The sequence below is a fragment of the Chanodichthys erythropterus genome, chromosome 5 (genome assembly GCF_024489055.1).
Source record: "Chanodichthys erythropterus isolate Z2021 chromosome 5, ASM2448905v1, whole genome shotgun sequence".
NCBI lineage: Eukaryota > Metazoa > Chordata > Actinopteri > Cypriniformes > Xenocyprididae > Chanodichthys > Chanodichthys erythropterus.
This window is the reverse complement of record NC_090225.1, coordinates 32,073,273-32,098,702: the sequence shown is the minus strand read 5'-3', so window position 1 is coordinate 32,098,702 and position 25,430 is coordinate 32,073,273. Positions and strand designations below refer to the sequence as shown.

General features: G+C 40.0%; 1 protein-coding gene across 1 annotated transcript; it reads left to right on the top strand.

The window, feature by feature from the left end:
- Positions 1–6,436: 6,436 nt before the first annotated feature.
- Positions 6,437–8,687, top strand: LOC137019886 (germ cell nuclear acidic protein-like). The gene is made up of 3 exons (XM_067385031.1): positions 6,437–6,511; positions 6,595–6,689; positions 8,129–8,687. The coding sequence occupies exons 1-3, from the start codon at positions 6,437–6,439 to the stop codon at positions 8,685–8,687; spliced, it is 729 nt and encodes a 242-aa protein (XP_067241132.1).
- Positions 8,688–25,430: the final 16,743 nt, after the last annotated feature.

Genomic DNA, 25,430 nt, shown 5'->3' with positions numbered 1-25,430 from the left:
TAAGTTACTTACATATAGGCTAACTTACGCATAAGGAAGTTTTTATAATAACGTTATAATAAAAGTGACAATTATTTTTCTACTCTTTATGTAGGCCTAAACATTTAAATGGTGACTGTCATAAAACAGATTTATGTATTCAATATAGAAGCACATGTTAAGTACAAATACAATGAATATGTAATAGCCTATAGAGCATATATTTATCAAAATGCTCCTCTCAAAGTTCATTTTTGTAGCTAAATGATGAGTTATTGGACATTGTAAGGCTTTTCTGAGGTAGGCTAAATGTGACATTTTTACAAGCTGTTTTATTGACGCCTTTCTGCGGTTGAAACGCTGATTAATCGATTGCATGTGACATGACAGATTTTGGTAAGTTGTACTGTATCTTTCAACATACCTTCAGATTCTCAATCATTTTGTGTTGTAACTAGTAAAGCCAAAGAGATGGCTGGTTCACGAGCGCTACAGCGATCTGTCACGCCACAGAGCGCCAAGAAAGATCGTGACCAACTCCAGTCTATGGGAAAGTAGTAGCCCATTTGCAATTCTTATGAGAATCTTGTCACACAGTCACTCACCCCGAAAAAATAACTCTTCGGATGTAAACGATTCACATAAATGATATATTTTGATTCAAAACTGCTAATTTCGCCACAAAGTGACTAGTTTGCAGGTATAAAAAATTAGAAAACTGAATAGAGGCAATAGTCTGGAAACACAAATATTTTTCCAAACTCTGATTTCTTTTTTCCATACTTTTCCAGACCTGGAAAAAACTCAAATCAAATTCCATACTTTTCCATACTTTTCCAAACCGCGTAGGAACCCTGACTGTTTAGCTCAGGTGACTGTTGGTAGTGCAGACTGTAGTTAGAGTTTTGCACATGTAGCTCCAGTTGTCGTTTAGCAACCGAAAAAAACTGTAATACTATCAGTTCTCTTGTGGCTTAATGTGGCAATGCCAGACTGTCAAAACAAAGAGAGAAAGATTAAAGAGCTCACCGATTTATATGAAGTTCCATTCAAAGTCAAGGAGATTCTTCAGTAGCATGGCGACGTGTGTATTGACTGCAGAAGACTTCTTCTGGACGATCACAACCTTGCCCCTTTTGGCCTTCGTCCCTCTCTCTGGATTTATACCAATGAAGCGCCTGATATCAAAATAGTTTAAGATCAGAGTGGGGTTGCAACAACATACTGTTTTTGTACATGCAATTAAATGCAATGGATTGTTTTTTTTAATTTATTTATTTTTTGTCTTTCTTCATTGCACAAATGTGAGTGGATTGAATGATGTCAAATGGAATTATAATAAAGGCTATATATACCCTGTGGGTGGGTGGGTGTGAGAGTGTAGGTGAGTGTGTGTGTGTGTGTGTGTGTTTGTGTGTGTGTGTTTGTGTGTGTGTGTTTGTGTGTGTGTGTTTGTGTGTGTGTGTGTGTGTGTGTGTGTGTGTGTGTGTGTGTGTGTGTGTGTGTGTGTAGGTGGGTGGATGTGCGAGTGTAGGTGAGAGAGTGTGTGTGTGGGTGGGAGTGTGTGTGTGGGTGGGAGTGTGTGTGTGGGTGGGTGTGTGTGTGTGGGTGGGTGTGTGTGTGTGGGTGGGTGGGCGCAAACATAGCGTAAATTGCAAACATAGCTGCTAGTCCCATTGCAAATGTTGGTGTGATGCCCTCAGAGATTACACGGCCCTCAAAGGTGATCATCCAACCCTTAATTGTGACTTGCCCTGTTGCACCTGAAACTTCAATTCATAGCAACATGGGAATACTTCTTACCTTGTGTAAACATTTGTAAACTCAAGATGAATGCCCAAGCTGCAGTGGCAGACATCTGAAGGGAACAAATACATTATCCTTACCATAATAAGATTTTTAAGAAGAAAATTTATAAAAAAGGACAATAATTAGTAAACACTAGGTGAGAGTAACCTAGAAGCAAATGAGGTAGGCTTCTGAAGTACCTTCAATCAAACTGCTAAATAGATTTTTCATTCAAAATTTAAAGGGTTACACATTTATTTTTACAGGTCTTGGGGAGTTCTAGTGCAAATGTCTAAAAAGTAGTATGAACCCTTTTGTGGCTCTAGAGAAACTGCACATAATCTGATAAACTTCCTCCAGTGATGTCACTCAGTGGTCAAGTTGCATTGTGGATAATGTAGGCACCAGGTTTTGAAAAGGAAGAAGAATATGTGGAATAACAAAGTTAATATTTGTGCTTCTGTTGTATTGATTTGATTATTTGCTTTTAAAACATTCAACAGTGTCATAGTAGGGCAAAGAAGACAAGTGAAATACTTTTTAAAACCTTGCACCTACTTTAACCATAATGCAATTTAGCAACTGTGTGACAACATGGAGGTAATTTATCAGCTTACACGCAGCTTCCTCTGAGCCACAAAATAATTTACACTTTTGTTTTACATATGTAGTAGTACTACCTAAAACTAGTACACACATTAGGTGTCTGGACACTGAAGACTGGTGGAGTCACCTTTTAAAACACCAAAAAATAAATAAATCTTACATCTGTAAGAAGGATCAGCCCGGTTAGGTCCTCTCCAAAGTGTGCCATAAGCAGCTGAACAACACGAAGTGCTATCTCATTATCTTCACCTTTAGAGAGGATATCCTTGACATCTTTGTTGGTAGGTTTTCCCCTGAAGTATTCTGTGATGGCTCTTCCACATTCCTCCATACTGAGTTACAAGCTACGAAGCACATTGATGTCTGTGAGCAACTCAAAATGCACGTATATATACCTTGGCGTGAAAAGAAAAGGCCATTTGCTTTTCACATCTTCAATGTCAGGTGGTGGAAGTGTATTTATATGGCAATGTTGTAGAGAGAATGTGAGCTCCATTAGATTTTTAACTTCTGCTCTTTCTGCTCCACCTGCACCCTCTTGTCTGTAAATCTCCTCCAGTCTCTGGCGGTGCTGCTCCACAGTGTCATCAGTTTCTTCTGGGGTAGCTCTGGCTGAAATCGCGTACATCCATACATGTCAGTTGGACCCCTCTTGCCTGTAGAGGATCGGTGGCATGAGAAGAATCCATCACGGTTCAGATTCTCAATGTGGTCTTTCAGTTGAATCAAAAGTGAGGTATAACCTCCACACAGAAGTGACCCATCTGGTGCAATATCAGCAAAACTCTTTGGGTACTGCCTGATGATATTTCGAACCACAGTAAGGCATTGTGCGCGAGTGGGGTTAGCTTCATACCTTCTCATTTCATCCGCGAGTACTCGTACCATCTGGCGTCGCTCCACTGGTTTAGGTCTCTTGTCGTCTGCAATTGCAGAACGAATTTCCTGTGGCATTTGTTCCCAAGGTACCTGGAATGTTTCTGGCCATGTTTTCAGTATCTGAGAAGTGGAAGGTCTGTTGCTTGGCTCGCTGTTTCTTGCCTGGCTTGAACATGACGAAATGGCTGATAGCTGTGATGAGCTAGAATTAGGCGGAGTGCATAATGTGGGTGATGATGACCCAGACACTGACCAATCACTACTCGGTGGTGATGAAGTTGGAATGACTTGTAAATCCAATGTAACTGTCAGTTTCTAAAAAAACAAACAAACAAACAAAAAAATAATTAGGGCACACAACTAATAAGGTATATCAGAGTCACTGCAGACATTTGGCCAAAAGTCTACTAAACTCTCCTCATATTAGGCATATTTGAAAAGTTGCATTATGTAGTTTCAGAAAAACAAATTCCACAACTGAATAAACAAGAGAATATAACAAGAGAATGCCACACTAAATTAACCATACATTACCTCATTTGAATGCATCCAGGAGTTTTCTGCGCTGGTTAACAGGTAACAGATCAGCAATTTCTTCTTGTTGTACATATTTTAAGTCTTCTTTTGACTCCAAGCTTTGACTCGGAGCTCTGAAGTTTTGATATTATTTGCCACAGACAGATTTGGCAAGGTCTTGCAGATGATCTCTTTGATTTCTTCACTCACGTTCGCCATCATTCTGGACTAGAGGGAAAGAATGGTGAAGAATTATCAGTGGTGTGCCATGGACAGTGTACTCAGGCAAGGGATAGTAATCAAGCAGATTCTCCTGATTAATACAACAGTAGCTTCTCTGCATCAGTGTGAGGCTGTAAACACCCATGTCAGGAATACGCAGGGCATGATACTTTTCAGCAATAAAATATACTGCTGAATCCTTATGAATGAGAATCACTTTGATTTTTCCAATAACCAGCCCCTCATCATCATCATCAATTACAATGATCATGTTCTTTCTGTATTTTGTCCCCTTCACAGTCACTTCATTGGCTATCAGAGTGTTTGTGGACTCAAAATTGTGATGTGCAACTGCTTCTATGATTACATCATTGTAGTGGGAAGAAGGTACCTGCACTCAGAAAAGCCTGCAGAAGTTGATGTCTCTCTGCAAGAGTTGAACATGGATTCTTGAAGGTGCGCAATTTTCTCAAACACTGCTTAAAATATGTGTGTTTGCTCTCGAATCTTAAAGTCCATAGGCGAATAAGTGGCCCAAACTGGATAATGAGCTCAGGATAATGACTGACATAATGATGTTTGGGCTTCAGTGGGTTGTCAGGAAAGGTTTGAATTCGGCAAAGCAAATATTCATCAATCAGAACTCTTACAGAACTCCAATTGAAATCGCAGATGCACAACTGAGGTCCACAACTTCTCTAAGTTGCAAAACCAACTGCCAAACTTGGTTGTCACCTGGATTTTTTACTTTGTCTCCAATCAAAACGGGCAACGTTCTCAGCAAACACCAATTCTGCACAGCATGTCCCCCAAGTTTTCCACCCTCTGGATTAACCTCACACGGTTCATCGATATTCATCGATTCAACTCAAGATAGCTAAACATTTTATCCACCTTAACAAGATGGTTAATGTACAGTGCCAGATCAGAGAATACAATTCCTTCAAAAAGATCATGGCCAAAACATGGAGGCAACCCTGGCTGACATATTTGAGCGTATTAAACGCAGAGTTAAATTTCTTCACTGCTCTGAACATAACCACTGTATGACTGCACTGTGCGTTTTGTGCTCTGGATAAGAGGATCTGCATGGAACGCTTCTCTGCTGATATCACAATATCTATAAAAAACATTCTTTAATGCTTGACTAAACTCTTTTTTGTAAAACATTTAAATACATGAATTCAAATATAAAATACAAATGAAATAACAAATGACACTTTTGGTCACATGCCAGCATTGTAATCAGTAGTACTACATAACTTACTCCTCAGATGTAATGTTTGTAACAATGTAAAATAATGTGCAAAATAATTTTTCAAGTGAGCAAAAACACTGCATAACAAATATATAATTTTCATAGAATTATCTAACAATAAGCAAAAAAAAAAAACACCTATTAATAATCAAATAAAACGATTATCTCAAAGAAGGAAACTGCAATGAATAATTGTTGAGCCTTCTGTAGGCGTTCCCTCCAAAACTCAGGGTTTGGATAGATTCTAAGAATGACAGTCTTTGAGTGTCCAAACCACAAAATCGCAGTAGTTGCTATTTGACATAAATATTTGTGTCTGAACTTGAGTGTAATATTGGTGGTCTTATTTTAATTGTAACTTTCCATCAACGAGTTTGAGGTAGAAATCTTTGGCCAAACATGCCTCCTGGATGGTGTTAGTTTTAAACTCGGATGGGCATCGATCTCAACACAGCCTTTACCACAGCAACTGCATGTTACTATGCCATCAGGTGATGCACTAATTTCAGGGTGAGTGGGGTTTATGAAAATCCCACATGCTGACACGTGATGGTTATCGTGTTGTCCCTTGATTTTTTGAATGTAGGCTTTTCTTGCTGCAACTTCATGTGTTGTACTGAAAATTCTTATATTGCCTATATCAGCCCAGTTATTTAACACATTTTAAACTCTTTCATGTCATTTTAGGGTTGCTTTTTTATTGTAGTAAACTCAGTTGGGACGTTGAGCGCTTAACACTAAACGCACCAAACTAATAATGCATAATATGTACAGAAAAGCAGATGCGCCCAGAATATGAACGCAGCACGTTTAATTAAACTTGTTCCTCCCATTAAGAAAATGCTTAACGTGGCTTAATGTATTAAGACAGTAATAGAGCATATTATACAGAAAAATGGGTTGTGGAGGATTTGATCTTTTTCCAGTTTTTTCCAGTTGCTAACAAGCATTGTTTAATACTGAAATCACATTTTCAAAACTCTTCACACAGTCAGCGAAACAGAAGTCAATGCAGACCAAACTGTGAACCATTTTTCAATGAAAAAGAAATTGCCATGGTAATTGCCAACAATGCAATAAAACTGCGGGAAATTCGGGAGAGAGTGCTGGCAGACAATGGCACTTTTGAAATTGTGAATATGGTTAGCACAACAATTGCCAGAGTCCTGGATAGAACATAAAATAAGGATGAAGCAACTGTACACTGTACCCTTTGAGAGAAACAGTGAACGTGTGAAAGAACTCTGGTATCAATATGTCCAGGTAAGATGTCTGTTCAGTAACCAAACAGGGTACATACACAATGATGCATAATGTCAATTACTGTCAAACTGTTTGCAATTTAGAGGGTAATGGAGATGGAAGCCAGACGAACTCCACATACTTTTATCTTTGTGGATGAAGCTGGATTCAACCTGGCAAAAACACGAGGCGAAGAAATGTAATTGGACAGAGAGTGACTGTGGAGGTCCCAGGCCAAAGGGGAGCTAACATCACGATGACATTCCAGGAGGTACTTTCCAAGATGCATTGCCAGAGACGACATCAGATGTGATGTTGATGAGAACTTGTGGCCAAATGCAAGAGAGAGAGCAGACTAGAACCATCACTGTAATTTACTGTAATGAACAACTACACATGTTGTTACAGTAATGTGTAGAATGTATTTTATTTATTCTTTATTCTATTATCATTGCAGCCCTGGAGTTTTTTCCCTCTTTTTTCACCTTTTGGTTATAATTTTCAAGTACTATATTCACATAAAAAATGAAATTTTGATTAATTTCTGATTCATTCGTGTTACAAATGCTTTCAATAAAGTGAAAGTATTCTATATGAAGAACTGATTTATGTGGAAAATCATTGAAACTTTAAAAAAGAAAAGTTCATCAATGATGTAATGCTTCCTGTTGTTAGTGTTTTTTAGGTCAGTGTGTTGTGAATGAAATGTGTGTTTTCTGAATGAGAATTGTTGCCAGTGTTATGTTGGTCTGAGTGATTTTTGTAGGTGAGATTAACTGTTTGGCCAACATTCATGCTGGTAATGCAGACTGTGAAGAGTTTTGAAAATGTGGTTTTGGTATTGAATAATGCTTGTTAGCAACTGAAAAAAACTGTAATATCACTAAGTATGCTACATTAAGCATTGCATTAAATTCTGGGCTGAACTGCTTTGCTGTACATAGTATAGTTTATGATGTTAACTGAGTTTGGTCTGTTAATATCACTGTCTTTAAACCAGGTTTAGCGTTTTTCATGTTAATCGTTTTAGAATGTCCCTTTCAGGGGTCTATCAGGATCCTTCGGAATACGATAACATGATTTCCCCTTTGCTTTCCCTCTCCTGTTCTGGCATCCTGGCACACAGCAGCTGTCCACCATGCTGAAATAGTAAGGTTTGCAAAGTCTCAACAGTCTGGTTTTAAATTATTGTTCAACCACTATCGATACAATTAACATGGCCTTAATGAAGGCAGTTAAACCTGAAATAAGGTTTTGATCTATGTGACCATTATGAGGGCAAATAAATGTTTTCAAAAAAAAAAAAAAAAAACATTCATTAAATGTTATAAAATAAAGAATAAATATTTAGGACAGTTTGCATGACCTTTATGAGGGAAAATAAACATAAACAGTCATAAAGTGTTCTAAAATAAATAATTATTTAAGACATTTTATGTGTCCTTTTTAAGTAGGCAGATAAACCTTTTGAAATAAAGAAGAATCCTTGGAGTATTTACACAATCTTTATTAAATACAAACAAATGTTTATAGAATAAAATAAAATTCTTAATAGAAAAAACAAAGGATATTTAGTACAATATTTAAAAATAAAACTATTTACACTGAAGGATTTCCTTCATTCCTCTTCTCCTGCAGCCACTCTTCTAGTGTCTTTCCCTCTGCCGCGCTGGCAGTGGAGCAGAGAGGGATGCTGCTGGTGGAGCAGAGAGGGCAGCTGGCCGTGGAGCAGAGAGGGATGCTGGCCGTGGAGCAGAGAGGGATTCTGATGGTGGAGCAGAGAGGGACGCTGACACTGGAGCAGAGAGGGATGCTGCTGGTGGAGCAGAGAGGGATGCTGGCAGTGGAGCAGAGAGGGACGCTGATGCTGGAGCAGAGAGGGATGCTGCTGGTGGAGCAGAGAGGGCAGCCGGCCGTGGAGCAGAGAGGGATGCTGGCCATGGAGCAGAGAGGGATTCTGATGGTGGAGCAGAGAGGGACGCTGACACTGGAGCAGAGAGGGATGCTGCTGGTGGAGCAGAGAGGGATGCTGACACTGGAGCAGAGAGGGATGCTGCTGGTGGAGCAGAGAGGGCAGCCGGCCGTGGAGCAGAGAGGGACGCTGACGCTGGAGCAGAGAGGGATGATGCCGGTAGAGCAGAGAGCAGCACATCTGCCTCCAGCTTCTTCCTGTAGTTGTTGTACCTGTTTGAAATGACAGAATTAATAAGATGAACAGAATCTGAGAATTGTAAAATTACTTTTATAGCTGGCTTTCAAAGAAACTACTTACCAGACAGAAAGCGTCCGCTGATTGACCTCAAACAGCTGAATTCTTGTCCGTCCCCTCAGTGCTGGGCAGTTCCCCACTAGTCTCCGTATGGCCTGGTAATCATGTAGGATGGCAGCCCAGCGGTTCATTGGAATGCCCCACTTCACCTTCCCCGCTGGATGAATGGAGCAGAGCTCCAGACATACTGCCTCTACAATCCTACTAATATTCGGCCACTGTGCAGGACCCGAGCCCTGCCCCAGCACACACCTGTAAAATAAAATAGAGGATTATGAAACATAAAAAGCACAGTTATTTACATATTTTTACAGCTCAAAGTATGCAAATGTTTAACTAACCGCTTCAGGCTCTCTTTTCCATGGCAGGTGGAGGTTTTGGAGTGGGTGGCCTTGAACCTGCCTTGCAAAAGTCTCTCCTTGTGTCTCGGCGGATAGGAAACACCCTGTCTGTCACTGTCCGGCAGTCTGTCCCACAGGCGAACAATGTCAGCGGCTTCCCTGTCCGAGATGCAAGGCTTTTCCCTCAGCTCGACAAGATATCTGGCCAGGTCCACCACTCTGTCAAATCCCGGAGCCCCGTCTGGTCCTCTGCACACCTAACAAGGAGAAAGAATATCAGTTAGTATGGATGAAAAAGTCCTCCAAGTAATGGCATGGCAAAGGATGCTTGCATGCATACATACATCTTCCTGGGGCTCAGGTGTCACTTCCTGGGAGGACTGAGAGGGTGACGGTGAATCCTGAGAGAAGCATATAGCTTCCTTGGTTGAGATTATAGAAAGAGGGGAGATGGTGTGGTCCTGCTCCTCTTCCTCATCCCCAAATCCCTCATCTTCTACATCTCCCAAGTCCGCTGGGATTCCGTCTGGGACATCTGGGTCCCGCCCAAAGTTCTCCCTGAACTCCCAGGACTGCTGCGAGCACAGGTACTCCACCCCGATGAGCTCGCCTGACAAAAGGAAATTAAATAGAAAGCAAGGTTGTAAAACAGAAGTCTCTGCATTACAAAAACAACAACAAAGCATGGCATTATAGACACATACCTGTGTACTGTCCAGGCTTGGAGTGGTCTTGCACAAGACTACAGCCAAGAAGATGCTGGCTGAGCTCATTGAGGCTGTGCTGGAGTGAGCCACTGTAGCAGCGCAGCGACGAGGGAGCATCATGTGTGGCGGCAGCAGCAGCGTGGTCCTCGTTCCACCGCTCCAAACCCTCAAGCAGATAAGCCTGGAAATTTTCCAGGTTAGCGCTCGTTCCTGATTAAAAAAATGAAACATTAACACTAATTAATAATTACAAATGACATGAAATAGACTATCAAAAAAACACACTTTGAGGTGGATGTGTGTAATCTTACCGGGTATGAAGCGGTTGAGGTGGTTATGGAAGGACTCCAGGGAAGTTGACCCCCGAGCGCAGCGGTAGACAGGAAGTGTGAGCCCTCCCGTTGTAACACTTCCTGTCTGGGTATACAGCTGCACTCCCGGAGGGTCCTGGATGCAGGGAAGATGGCGCTTTTGAGTGTTCCAGATGACGTCCATCCTCTCCTGGTCCACCAAGGGGATGCCCATGGTTTCCCTGGCGTCCTTGAAGGCCTCCAGCACCTGTCCAATCAGCTGCTCGGTCTCCTCCACGCCACGTGTGCAGCGGCGGCAGTGCTGTGCCAGCTGTTTGGAGGTGAGCCTGCCGGTCAGCTGGTCTTCAGTGAGGCCTCTGATGCCCTGCTGTTGCTCCAGCTCCCTCCTTTTCGCCTCCCTCAGCAGGGACAAATCTCCCTCGTCCCAGACAAAGATGCAGGCAGAGAGCTTTGCCATGAACAGATCGTAGAGCGGATGGCTGTCAGTGTGCAGACCTGCAGCGAAGCGCCGCATGAAATGCCACACATCAAGACGAACCACCAGATCGCTCCAGCCGCTGAACATGGCAGCTGCTCTGGATGTTCCCACAGAAGAGCAGCAGTCTCGGTCCACGTACAGGAGCGTGGGGGGAGCGACTCCAGCCGCCTCATACCTCCTCACCAGGCCCGTGGTCATGGGCAGCAGTCCCTGACCCTCATGTGAGGTGAGCACCGACATCAGGACCTGTCCGTGCTCATTGCCCACATTGGTGACCCAGGCTGCGGTCCCAGCTGCAGCTCCTGCCAGTTTTTTGGCCACCTGTTGTTGGAAAACAAAACAATTCAGTGAGTTCCAAAAATGCCTTATATATACAAAGGATCAAATCTTTTTGACAGTTGTTTTTAAAATAATCTGTGATTAATACATTACCTGTTTTGTGGAGTCCATTTTCAGGATGGACCCAAAGACAGATGTGACCCTGGCTTTAAGCTCACTATACCGGGACCGGACATCCTCCGCGTGGACAGAGAGGAGCCACTTGGCAGTTGGTACAGGTAGCATCGGAGGTGGAGGCGTGATGGGCCGTGTGGTGGTGCCCTGGAACCGGTCGCACGCAGACAGGTACTGCAGGGTCCTCTCCATCCAGTCCTCACTGTGCTGTTCACAGAGTTTGTGATATAGCACTGTGGCGCTGTTGCCGAGAGAGCGCTCCCTCATCAACTTTGCCACATGTATATCACAAGAGAACCTGTTCAAATAAACAGACAAACCAAGGCAAAGTTTACTAAAGTTAATTTAAAGTGTTTCTTTTCTAGAGCAAAGGTGTGATGTTTCCCACACACAAAAACACTGGGCTCAATGGGGGGTCGTTAACTCCTGGACAGGTGACCGCTGCAGTGTCTCAAGGTGTTGGAATGCTATTGTTCTGAGTTTGACACCTTTGAAAGGTCAAGCTAAGTTCAATGAAGGGTCGTTCACACATTCTGAAGAGAACCTTGACTGCCAGACACAGTGTCTTGTGAAAAAACTTCAAAAGAAAGATAAGGCTGGTTTTGTGTACAAATTATATGTAATTAATTTTTAAAAGTAAATGTTGTTTCTTTTTTAAACTAACTAAAGTTGCATTACTACCATTACAGCCTAGTAAATGGTGTAACATTTAGTAGTTAATTGCACCTGGTTATGTATTTTTGCCTATAATAAGAACAATTTTTGATGACTCACCGGTAAGTGAGGATAGCTGGGAACATCCTGCGGTGAGCCATATCTAGCTGGTCCAGGATGGTGTAGGACCACGCAGCCAGCTTCTTATGGCAGCGCTGACACTCCAGGTATTCCGTCGCCAGAAAATACCAGCCATGAAAGTTCAGCACTCGCCTCACTGTCTTGTAGAGCCCACAAGCTGTCAGTCGCTGACCGGACTGTCTGCAGTTTGGCGAGCTGCAGATCAGCTTGTAGGACCACATCCTGTAGGGCATCCACAAACAGAGCGGCCAGGTGAAGAACACGTCCGGCGATGCTGGAGGTTGATGATACTGCAGACATGGCTGGGGAGGGTACCACCACATCTGCAGGTTATCCGTCAGCACTGCCCTTCCACCCTGGTTTCGGAAGAGGGAGCGGCCGATCCACTCGTGTTGTTCCTTTGGAAGGGAGCGCTTCCAGGCCTCAGGGAGAACAACCTAGAAACACAAAAATATGTTATATATGAATAATAACACATGAGTAATTTAATAATAAATATATATATATAGCACACTTCTGGTGTGAAAACTGTACCTCAGAAGCCGCTGAAACCAGCCTTTGAGCGGCTCTTTGCTCCAAGCGAGGTGAGCGGATCGGTGTTGAAGGTGGTGGTGGTGGAAGTACTGTGAAGGACACATAATTGTATTTTTGTAATTAGTACTAATGATTTAATTACTTTCGGTTCATAGGCATTTATGGTTACATAATACTATATATGATGCTATTAAATGTATTTGTGATCAGATAAGATCAGGTGAGTATGATTTTTTTTTTTTTTTTTTATATATATATATACACAGAAAATAAAAAAACACTCACCCTGTGACTCCACCTCAATGGCTGAAGCCAGAAGATCTTCATCTGCTGGCTCTGAGTGCGGAAAATTGACAATGTTATTTATAATTACATTAGAAAGTTCATAGAATTACACCAGGTATAGATTTAAAACCTCACCGTGTGCTGTGGCTGTCTGGGAATGGGAACTTTGGGTGGGAGAAGAAGCTGGACGTGAAGGGAGCGGGACAGGCTGGGATGCAGAAGATGCAGAGGATGACTTTTTTCTCTCTGCAGCCCTAGTTTTCTTCTGGTCCCTCAGCAAGATGTATTTCTTCAGCGCATCCATCTTGCTGCCCACACTGGTGTCCTTGTTCCTGATGAACTCCACATAGCTGCATAAGAAACAAAATAATATACATGAATGATAAGAGTAAAATACACACAAAACAGCAATACAATTAACAAGTAAGCAGAAGCATATATTACCTTTTCCTCTCCCTGTCCTTGGCCTCATAGAGCTCCTTGAAGGTGCTCTTCCTGTGGACCCCAAAGCCCACCAGACAGTCACCCTCACAGCCAGGTAGCGTTCCCTCTCTCTGCCTGCGCACTTTGATGGCTTCTGCGACCTTCTCGAATGTGCAGGCATACTTGAGAAAGGCATCTTTGTTAGCCATGAGGGCACCTCTGTCCAATCTGCCAGCCTCGCGCTCCCGCTGATGCCCAGACAGGACCATGAGGGAGTAACCAAGGTCATTCTCCAGCATCCACTTGAAGGTTTTCCCTCTGTATTGACCAAACTGGATGACACTTTGACTTGCCAGCAGCAGGTCATCAAAGGGATCCCCTCTGCCATGGATAACCCTGACCTTGGCCTCCCCCAGCACAGCCTCAGGGTACTTTGGTATAAAGTGCACCCCTTTAACCACTTCTAAAAGGTGGACTTTCTCCACAGTGGCTGCCTGCTTAGACTGCCTCAGCACCAGCTCTCCAGCCTTAAAACGAAGGTCAGGCTTGCTTTCCATTCTGCAACAGTAAAGAATGACAAACAATGCACTGAAAACACCATACACAAAAGACATATTTATGGAAATACATAATTGGCTAATAGGTGGCATACATAAACAAAATACTTATGAAAAAGGTACATTCAGGGGCGTCGTAAGTGGGTGGAAAAGGGTCACAGAGTGCATGGGGCCCTGGCGTCTGAGGGCCCTCAGCGATTATTATTATTATACAATTGTGCGCGTATACAATGTGTCTGCACTATTTCTCTGTTCGCAAGCTTTGGTACAAGTCTGTGTAAACGCCTCCTACAAGCACAGCATGATCGCAATTCGCATGATTTGATTGGTTGTCTAGGAACATTGCAAAGCGCTAAATGGCTGTGAGGGAAAGCGGATCTTTGAATCGCGCCGCTGCCGTTCAAGCTAAGATCTGGCAAAAAGTAAACAGTAAGTGAAAACAATCCCTTAATAAATTTCTTTCCAAAGAGACAGAGTGAGAACGTAAATTGTTCGAGCGAGGCGATGGCGACTTATATGCTGCTGTTTACATTGTGTAAATAGATGCTTGCTGAACGCGAGTCTGCATTTTCCTACATAATGTGAAACAACTTGTTAAATGCTCTTATCGTACTCTAAAGACCGAAGTAACAAGAAAAGTGTGTGACAAATCTTTAGAGATAAATTATCATTATTTCTATGTATACTATTCAGCAACTATTCTTAAACTATACACATATTATGATAGCATAATATCAGACATGTAGCCAAATATATATGTCTCAGGATAATATCAATCCTGTGTTCATCATGCTTGTAGAGGTACCTACAGTGCTAAATAGTTTAGAAAGATTGTAATGTTTTGGAATATAAGGCATAATGTCTGTTATAAAACTAATTTTTATTTCTAATATTACTGGGGTGCTCTATTTATAGCACAATTCAAACGCAAGAGTGTTACATCATATATAGTACAACTGTTTTTCAATCAGTGAGTGCTCTGTGTATAATCGTGCACTATTATTTAAAAAAGTGTGACATAAAATAAAAATATAATACTATATATATATATTAAGGGGCCCTCACACACTGTCTTTGCATAGGGCCCAGGAATCGGTGCTACATCCCTGGGTACATTATTAGGGGTTTTGTAGTTTTTTTTCTTTTTGTAATGTTTTTATTGTTTTTAAACGAATTTCGTTGTCTTTTCATAATTGTTGATTATTAAAACTGACAGAAAGTGAATAAAGAGTCAAACGAACGCATCAGAAAAACCCTGCATGTACTACGCATAGATAAAAGAAAGAAAAACGGTACATTTACTGTGTGAATAAAACTACTTTTTATATTGAAATCGATGTTTTAGGCGGGTTAACGTCATCATATTACCCCACTTTTGTTCTCCTGCCTCTTCTGCATGCATTACACATTAGATAAAATGCTTATTTATATGCCTATTTTAAAAAGCGATTTTAATAAAACGTCAGAAAGGATCAAATATGTTGACTTACGTGATCCGCAAAATTGCAGGGAAGCGAAAATGCAGAATTGGTGTATAAAAATTCCGATCTCTGGGCAAAATTGCAGAAGAAATTGCGGGAGTGCGTTTTTTTAAAAAACGTTTGTGTTTTGTGGCTTAAAACTGACGAAATCGGCGGAGAAAAACAGCAAGATAGTGTTGATCCGGGGGCTTCTGACAGAGCAAATGATGTCCGAGTCGACGGCGGCACCGGCGACGAGGCCTCGACCAATGGGAGCAACGAGCGCCTCTGAAACAATTCGCGAGAGCCAATGGGGGTCCCGAGGGAGAAACGATTCGTCCGGCGGCCAATCCGAGCGCGACACCTTCCCTCCTCATCCTAGGCCTTCATCCTAACCTGTCTCGCTCTCTCTGTTCTACTGTGTTTTGTAAGTTTGTATTTTACATATAGGATCATTTTTGATACATGAATTGTTCACTGATTTTAATCAATTATATTTTAATTAATTATAAATTGTTCATTAGTCTTGTTTTAAAATAGATTTTTATTATTGCGTTATATATGTCATTATTATTACTAATGTATTATTCACTTATTTTAATTAATAATTCTAAATGGTTCACTTTTTTGTTTTAAACATATTCTACAGGTTATACAGTAGCACTATAACAGAAATTAAAATAACATTTCATAACTATAGTTGAAAAAAAAAACTGGAAGAGGCTCGAAATGATACAACCTTTTCATCTCAATAGTTTCACAAACATCAGTGTTGGATGGACTGGAAGTGTTCATGACTCCAGCATTCTCAGGAACAACGTGAGTTACTTTTCCAAACATGCAGTGCCAGACTGATCAATTCTGATCATGTTCTAACCATGCGAGACATAACAATTCAATATTTTTATATTTATATGACACTTAAATGAAAATTCTGTCATCATTCACTCCAAACCTGTATGAGTTTCTTTGTTCTGCTGAACATAAAGGAAGATATTTAGACGAATGTCAGTAACCAAGCAGATCTCGCCCTCCATTGACTACCACAGAGATCTGTTTGATGAATTTTCATTTTTGCGTGAACTATCCCTTTAATGTGCTACAATATACTAAAACCATGAACCTGAATATACACATGATCTGTACTTTCGATCTTACACATTTTCTGATATTTTCACTCAGATCACAGATGAGATCCATCATGCTGCTGGGAGATCCGGCATAATCACCTCGGCCATGGCTCATGAAGGGTTACCCTGATACAGGAAACCTAAATGAAGACCAGCGCTACTTCAACCAGAGGAAAAGCAGGGCTAGAATGACAGAGGGATGTGCATTTGGTCGATTGAAAGGTAGATGGAGATGTCTAGCCAAACGTCTTGATCTTGACATAGCTTTGGTCCCCACTGTTATTGTTACTCTGCATAACATATGTGAGAAGCACAATGAAACGTGGTGAGGATGCTGACGCAGTGGCTGCTGTGGACACTCAACCATTGACACTACACAGCGCTGAACATGGCAATATGGCGAGATAGACCTCAGGACAGGAGGTCTGCTGGCGAGGAACTGGGTGAACATGCTCATCATAAGTAACTCGTGGACAGCCTGTATTTTGAGCTGAAGCTCTGTGTCATCTGTCTGCGTGAGAGAACTGCCAATCTTCTGAGCAAACAGCTCCATTGTGGATTCCATCTTGTTTTTCCGTTTCCTCCGTGTTGTAGATGGACCTGTAAAAAACATGTTTATGTTTGGAGGAAACGGTTTATGACAGCAACTACATTTCTTTATGGGCTACTTTTTACTTTTTCCATTTAACTACTGAAAACAATAATTTGTAAACTGGACACACAATGACTGGTAAAACATAATCAAACCCTGCCCGTTCCGCCCTCCTGCTAGCGTACACCAGGTGTTCTTTGATGGATGAGGTAGGCCTGTTGTCTCTTGAAGGGGTTGAGTGACTGAATGAGGTCTCAGGAGAATCATGAGGATCATCTGGATAAAAACAAATCCATTCTTGACATATAAAAGTAACAACTAGAACATCAGAGAATCGTGCTATTTAATAGGTCAGTTTTGGATGTGTAATAAATGAATAAAGCAAATTCAATTTTGAATGTATAATATGTGTAAAGCCTTTTGGATGGACATATTCTATAGCCTATAGGTACAGACAAGGGTGTAGCCATCATTTCAGAAGTGAGGGGGGCAGAAATGTTTGGTGTATTACCAGTTTTTATCTGACATTTGTCTAATTGGCAGATTTTATTTTTTCATCTCTTGTTTTTAATTCTAAAGCAATTTTATTTTAATAAGAAATCAAATACTGATTTGCTGAATAATAATAACCAATAACTAATATTTTTTTCCCTATATTTTATGTCTATATATTACATATCATGTTTATGATTGGTTTATGTACTACAAACACTTGTGCATTAAGCTCTCATGGATTTTACAATGTAAAAAAAAAACAGATCACAGAATAAGGCAGAAAATATACAGTACCTACCAAAAGTTTAGAAAAACATTACAATTGTTTAATGTTTTGGAAAAAAGTGTCTTCTCACCAAGGCTGGATTTATTTAATTAAAAATGCAGTTAAAAACAATAATATTGTGAAATATTATTACAATTTAAAATAGCTGTTTTGTAAATTGTAGTTTGTATTCTAAAATGTTCAATATATGTATACGAATTTTCAGCATCATTACTCCAGTCTTCAGTGTCACATGATCCTTCAGAAATCATTCTAATATGATGATTTGCTGCTCAAACATTTATGATTATTATAAATGTTGAAAACAGTGATGACAACGCATTAAATAACACAACAACCACAAAATTATCAATGCTTTGCTGCGGCATTTGTATTTTAAACATGATAGTTGTGGTAAAAGCATGGTAAATCAGTTCACAGGTACAGGTGTGGTGAACCATACAAAAAGTAAGCAAATCGTAGTAAAATCATGCGCTCTTAGCTCTTCAAATCCAACAGGTGAAGAATGAATGTCAGCAAATGATAATGATGAAGATGACAATCCAACCAACAATCAATCGCTGTCAAAAAGCACTGAACGGTACTGACATTGGCTGTTTCTCAATTCCAAGAACGCAGAGAACGGACTTGCGTTCTCGCGGAGTCCGGTCTTGCCAGGCGACCTTGAAAGAACGATCTCGGAAGGACGCGAGGACACAGAACGCATCATTTGAGAATTGAGATGTGCTGCGATCTTGTTGCTCAACTGACCGTCCCTGCATATTATAAGTAATGCACAATAAACATAACATAACATCACAAACAATCGTCATAACCTGTTAAAAAATTACTTGATATTATTATAGACATTACATATAATTTTATATCTTTTTATTTCACCGCGTGTATTTATGAAAATAAGTAGCCTTTGGCTGTTATGCTTTGTCAATGTTAAGGTTATTTTTTATATGCCAATAAAAATACTGAAGGCTTTCTTCAGGTTATCATTTTATTAAAATTAAGCAAAACAAACGGTTTACTTTCACGAGCCGTCACGTATTTGCGAGCTTGTAGCTGGAATCTCACAAGAACTTTAAAGCTTACAGGCTTCCGTACGTCGACCGCCGCAGCGTCTTCTGGGATTTTTAACGGTTCGATTCCCTCAAGGCTGCGTTCCAGTTCGGTTTTTAAATGCCCTTCCCTCGCTAACTTCACTCGGTCTCGTTGACTCGGATGTACATCATTGCTTACGTTGCACGAGTGCCCACTTCTGGCGGAACCTTTGTATGGGCTGAACTGGAACGTCCTAAGCCCTTGATCACTTGGAATCCGCAATGGAGCTGATTTATTATTAATTTTTTTCCCCTTACAAAATTGTTTAATACAGCATTCTATATGTATATATGTGTGTTTTAAATGTTTAAAAAATAATTAATATATCATAGAGTTGTTTGTGGTGGGGTAAATTAAACGCGATATGCGGTGACGTCACAATCGTGTTGCATTGTGGGTTATGGAGCTGCCTGAAGTGTACATATGAAAAAAAAATCGAGGGAGTGAGGGTCTGTCCATATAAACTTCCCTCGTCCACTACACGAAGTGGAACGCACTTCAAAATGGCGGCAGGGATTCCCCCGAGGGGAAGTGTTTAGGGAAGTTCGCGAGTGCGTGTCTAAAACCGAACTGGAAAGCAGCCCAAGTTTGCATTCGATGCATCCTCGATATCAAGAACACATCCGGGTACTTTCATGCGTCCTCCGTTCTTGCGTTCTTGAGTATTGGAATGAACTTCGACGGTTGATGATGACGTAGAACAAGAACACAAGGATGCAAGATCGCTGAAGAACGCAGATTGAGAAACAGCTATTGCCCGCCCCCAACTCACACAATGCGCTGCCGGGTGGTCCCGCCTACAGGCCAATGAGGATGCAGGAAACTTGGAACTTTTGCGAAGGACCAACAGCAAGCTACTCGCCATGACCATATCGGGAAGCTCGCTAAGTGGAACAGAGCTGTAACCAATGGTGAGCCAGACGAGGGACTAATCAGGATGCAGGAATAATGGAACAGCGGGCAGATGTGGAACCGAAGATCGGCTCGCACGGGATGAAAACACCAGGGGAAAGATGCCCAGTGTCTCTGATCACCTGTGTGAACCTGCCATATGGACTACAGATGTGAACAGAGCAATAAACCAAAACGTACATAGGCCTGTCACGATAACTACTTTTTGCTGGGTGATATATTGTCCCAGATATAATCACGATATGCAACATTATTGTCATTTAAAGACCATTTTATGCCACTGAATATATAATCCTAATATAACAGCATAATAATGCAGGTAGGCCTACACACTTTCAAATAACTCGTAATATTTAGACACTGGAGTTGAAGTGTAAAAAAAATAATGCTAAATAAATAATAAATAAACTTTTGCTGACAAAGAGTGCAAAATAACTAGCTGAAAAAACAAACACACTTGCAAATGCACAGAAGGAATTTATATGGAGATTTTCCATGTACATTTTTTCCCTGACCTTTTTTTCTCAGTAAAGTAAGGGGTGTGTTCACACTATTGCTGAAAAACACAAACCGTACTTAGCAGTCAGATTTCCAAATGAACAAAGGCACAGAAGTCTCAGGCTATATCTGCTGCTAAATCTATTTTTCTAGAGGCGCATTTTTTAAAAGTTGAAGAACTTTTTTTAACTTGAGCGCCACATATTCATAACACTGCATCATGCAGAAGATGCTCTCTAAATGTTTCGTTAGCATGTTGCTAATGTACTGATAAATGTGGTTAAAGTTACCATAGTTTATTACTGTATTCACGGAGACAAGAGCCGTCGCTGTTTTCATTTTTAAACACTTGCAGTCTGTATAATTCATAAACACAACTTCATTCTTTATAAATCTCTCCAACAGTGTAGCATTAGCCGTTAGCCACGGAGGACAGCCTCAAATTCACTCAGAATAAAACTTTAACATCCAAATAAATACTTTACTCACATAATTCGAAGCATGCATACAGCATGCATGACGAACATCTTGTAAACATCCATTTGAGGGTTATATTAGCTGTGTGAACTTTGTAAATGCGCTGTAATATAGTCGAGAGCTCGTGTGGAGGGAGCACGCGTCTTAAAGGGGCGGCGCTGAGTGTAAATCAGTGCATTGTTAATGGTGCCTCAAAATAGGCAGTTAAAAAAATTAATTTAAAAAAATCTATGGGGTGTTTTGAGCTGAAACTTCACAGACACATTCAGGAGACACCTTAGACTTATATTACATCTTGTGAAAGAACGTTCTTGGGCACCTTTAAAGCAGCTGGTGGCCACACTAGATACTGACTGCTTTTGATATTTTTGTATATTTATAGTGTGTGTTTTTCATTGCATGCAGGTGAGCTTGATCAGTGGCCCACCAGGACTGGATTTCAGGAACCCTGCCATATAGGAACATATTTTGCATATGTTGTCATTTATCAAGTTTCTGCAAATGTTTCCCTTTCGTTCAAGGATCTGTAAAGTATAATCTGTATTTTCTGTTCTGAACTGCTCTTTGTCTGACTGGGTTTGAAATGCAGTGTCTTCCACTGGTTTTGGATAAATCTAAAACAAAGTGAGTTTGTACATTAATTAATCTGCAAGTATCTACTTTTATCTAACAGGAGTAATACAGGTTTATGCATTAGAAAAGACACTGTCGCCAGCTCTGAACTGCATGCACCTTCTGTTTATTCTCAGGTGTCACAGGCTGGCCACACACTTGAAAATTTTAAGGCCGATTTTGAGCCAGATTTGCACCCCTGAATGATCGGGTGGGACTGTCTTTGAGGATTGTCGCAACTGACCTTTTGTCAAAAATCTTCTATTGTGTGGTGTCATTACTATTATTTTACTGCTCCACGATCCCAAATCGTAAATATCAAACATGTATTATATATTCTACAGCTTAATGAGAATAAATCTGAAGTAATCGTTTTTGGGTCAAAGAAGGTTGACTGTGACATAAATGATGTGTTAGGTTCATGGACAACAAATGTGCACTCCCAAATAAGAATTTGGGTGTAATTTTTGACTCTGCTTTAACGTTTGATCGTCAGATTAAAAGTGTGGTGAAAAGTTGCTTCTTTCAGTTGAGGACTATTGCAAACATGAAATCCTTTCTGTCTGCTGCTGACCTTGAGATAGTGATACATGCATTTATCTCCTCCCGTTTGGATCACTGTAATGCACTTTATCTGTACGTTTTTAAAGCTGTCCATGAGTTAGCCCCAGAATATATTTCGGACCTGATTCATATGAACTCTGGTAGATCTCAAAGATCACTTAATTGCTTACTGCTCTCAGTTCCGAAAACATCTGAAAACCAAAGGGGATCGTGCATTTTCGGTTGCCGGCCCAAGACTCTGGAATACCCTTCCACCTGACATCAGATCTGCACCCTCAGTTGATGTTTTTTATGGCATTTAACTGCTGACTTTTGGATGATGTATCTTGTTTTAAATGTTTTCTGTTATTGTATAGTTTTTGTTTTTTGTTTGTTGTGTTGCTGTACAGTCCTTTGGTCTACTTTGTAGTGGAAAGGGCTCTATAAATAAAGTAGACTTGAGACTTGTATTGACATGATAACCAATGACAGCGAGCAAGCGTCACTGTATGTCGCCTGCTTCTTTAGCTAAAACTTGACAGCCACAAACATGCCTTGAAGGAATATTGAGAAAGATGATGACTCATATTCTTTTTTTTCCATTTTGTTTTTCACTGTAAAGCAGAATGCGTGGCAGGAGAGCCTGCTGACATCATACATTTTCCAACATTTGTTTATCTTCTCATGTCACATTTGATCTCGTGAGTCTCTGTGAGATCTCGTGTCACTGAAACCGTTCCTGCAGTCAACAGGTGTGTGGTCTCACGGTCCGGATGAATCATCTAGTGTGTGTGTTCAAAGGATTATAATGCTTAACATTTTTTGAAACTGCAATTTACTTTATTATTAGCATTGATATAGACTGATCCAGCCATGCAAGTACAGTGTCCACCAATAAACTCCCCGGACACCTTAGAGATGTTTTTGACATCGTTTGACTTGCTTCAGCTTCACCAGACACAAGACAAATCCCGTCCACATTGTACAAACAAATGCTCCCAACCTTTCCACTGAGAAAATGGTTGTAAGCATCCAGACTGACTGATGATTTTTCCTCATCTCTCATGTAGATGCACACCTTATCAACCAGATAATGATAGTCGTCTGGATAACATACTTCAGGTAAACGTTAAATGTTCTGTGTGAAAAGTTTGTTCCTTAAAGTCTAATTGAAAGGGTACAGCAATTCCACATCATTTATTTTCAGTTTTGTAATTCTTGTGTGATCGAGTCTCGTGTTTGTGAAACACGTTCAGTGCATTTTTCCAGTTCTTGAATCCACTTCTCACAAATACATCATGCTTCACATATTGCCAAAGACACGTGAAGCAGTGGGTAGAATCTTTCTTCTGTGAGTATTTGAGCCATTGTCCTGGAGATGATGATGATGATGATGATGATGATGTGATTTTGACCTTTTCACCCAGTTCAAACTGCTGCCTGTACTTCATCTGTGCTTGTGACTTTTTCTCAGGCTGCATATCCGTTCTGTCTTCATGACAATCAGCTAAAAACAAGGAATTTCGGATCACAATTTAACTTCTCTGTGTCCAGTCATGTAAGAATTATTTTCATATACTGCATTTCCTAAATCTTGCACAAGTGACATTTGCTGTTAGTTTCCATTGGTGACTATATCTTGAGATATTGTCCTTGATATTTCAGGTTTCTTAACTACAATTTTTGTATTCTTTGACCAGACACTTTATCCAAACCTACTCTCAGATCACTTTCTCACATGAATCATAATCTTGCTCTTCTTCATTCTACTCTTCCTCAACTTCACTCTCTTTTTTTAATTTTTTTTCTGAGAAACCAAAAAAATTAATTCTAATTCACTCGACAATGAAAGACACTCATGTTATTGAGTATCAATAATGTCAGAAACATTCATCTCTTCATCCTTTCACAATGAAAAGCCGGGGTTTTGTCAATCGAATGTGCAAACTAGCAGAAGATAAGTGTGAAAAAACACATAAGTTATAAGATTGGTGTCTAATCATCAGAGGTCATGATCTTTACTCTCACCTGACTGCTGCTCATTTCCAGACATGACAAGCATTTCTCACAAATATCTTTTATTCATTTAAAAATACTTGAGACAAGAACATAGACAAACCCTTCATGGTGTTGTATTCACTGGATTCATCTTTCATCTAATGCTACTACATGAATTATACAGGGCTCCTGAGGACATACAAGCATCAGCATGTGCTGAATGCCTGTGCATATATCTGGCCCTAAGGGTCAGAGCAGTTCCCCTCCAGACCACCAGAGGACTGTCACGTCCTGACATTCCATGTCTAGCCAGTTACATTTGAAGAGCAGAGGCTGATCTTTTACATGCTTTCTAAGCCATGGAGTTCTCATTGTTCTGCAGTTATAAGCAGTATAGAATTAATCTAGCCCAACTATTCTATTCTATTCTATTCTATTCTATTCTCAGTAGCACAGCTTATTGAAACAATGTAAATTGTGAAAGAACTAAATAAAATTGACGTTAACTGTCATTAAAAAACATAAATGGCATTAAAAATTCTACAGCAAGACAACAAGACATTATTTTATTACAAATATTAATATAAGATAAATAAAGTAAATAAAGACTAGGCTACATTGTGTGCTTTTGCATTGTTTCTAAGAATATTTTTCTGCAAGTATAAGCAGTATTGGATTTTGTTGCTCAATTATTTATTCTATTTTCAATAGCATGGCTTATTAAAACAGTGTGAATTCTGAAAAATGCTTAATAGAACTGACTTGAGCAGAGTAGAATTCGATGCCCAACTATTCTATTCTATTCTATTCTATTCTATTCTATTCTATTCTATTCTATTCTATTCTCAACAGTACAGATTATTTAAGGGACTAAACTTGACACTAATTTACCACTCTTGGCCGTGATTTTCATTACTGTTTTGACATTATTCTTTGGAATAAATCTCAGCGTAAATCTATTCATCATGTAGCGAACACAGAAACAAACAAACAAATTCAATTGTGCATTATGGCTTTACACATTTATTACCCTAAATAATGATTAAGATTTTGGAAGTTGAAAGATATTCTCTCCCAGACACTATTTCAGTCCAAATCCATGAAGTTGCTGGTTTTAAATAATAATTTTTATTAAAAATTGCATTAAAATACTGGATCAGTTGTGTCATCATAAACAAAAATACAAGCATTTTTTTATATATACAAATACAAAAATTACAATATATGAATTTTAACTGACATGGGGAAAAAAAATACTTTTTAGGTCTATGATCAACATCTGTTTGAATGGATATAGTCATCAAACCACACAACTGGAGCTTGCCTTTCTGTAACTTCCTGTCAAAACACTCATAATACTCCAACATTGGTCACCTTTGTGCCTTGAAAAATATCTTGTACATTACAGTACCATCAGTCAGTTCATGCATGCATTAACAATCCTGTCTTCTGAACAAAATCCTGTTCGTTTAGCACATTTCAAAAGATTTTCCATTTACAAATAAACATTTTTTGCTTGACACCTTTATCTTGTGCAGAGAATTAGCTATAAGCTTTCCATATGAAAAAAAGATATAATAATTATGTAATTTTTCATATTATTTTGTTCAGCATGTAAAATATAAATAATCTTTAACTGAAAGAATCTATGTAAAAGCTGTAAGCATGTGTTTTCTCTCAGTCCGTCACACT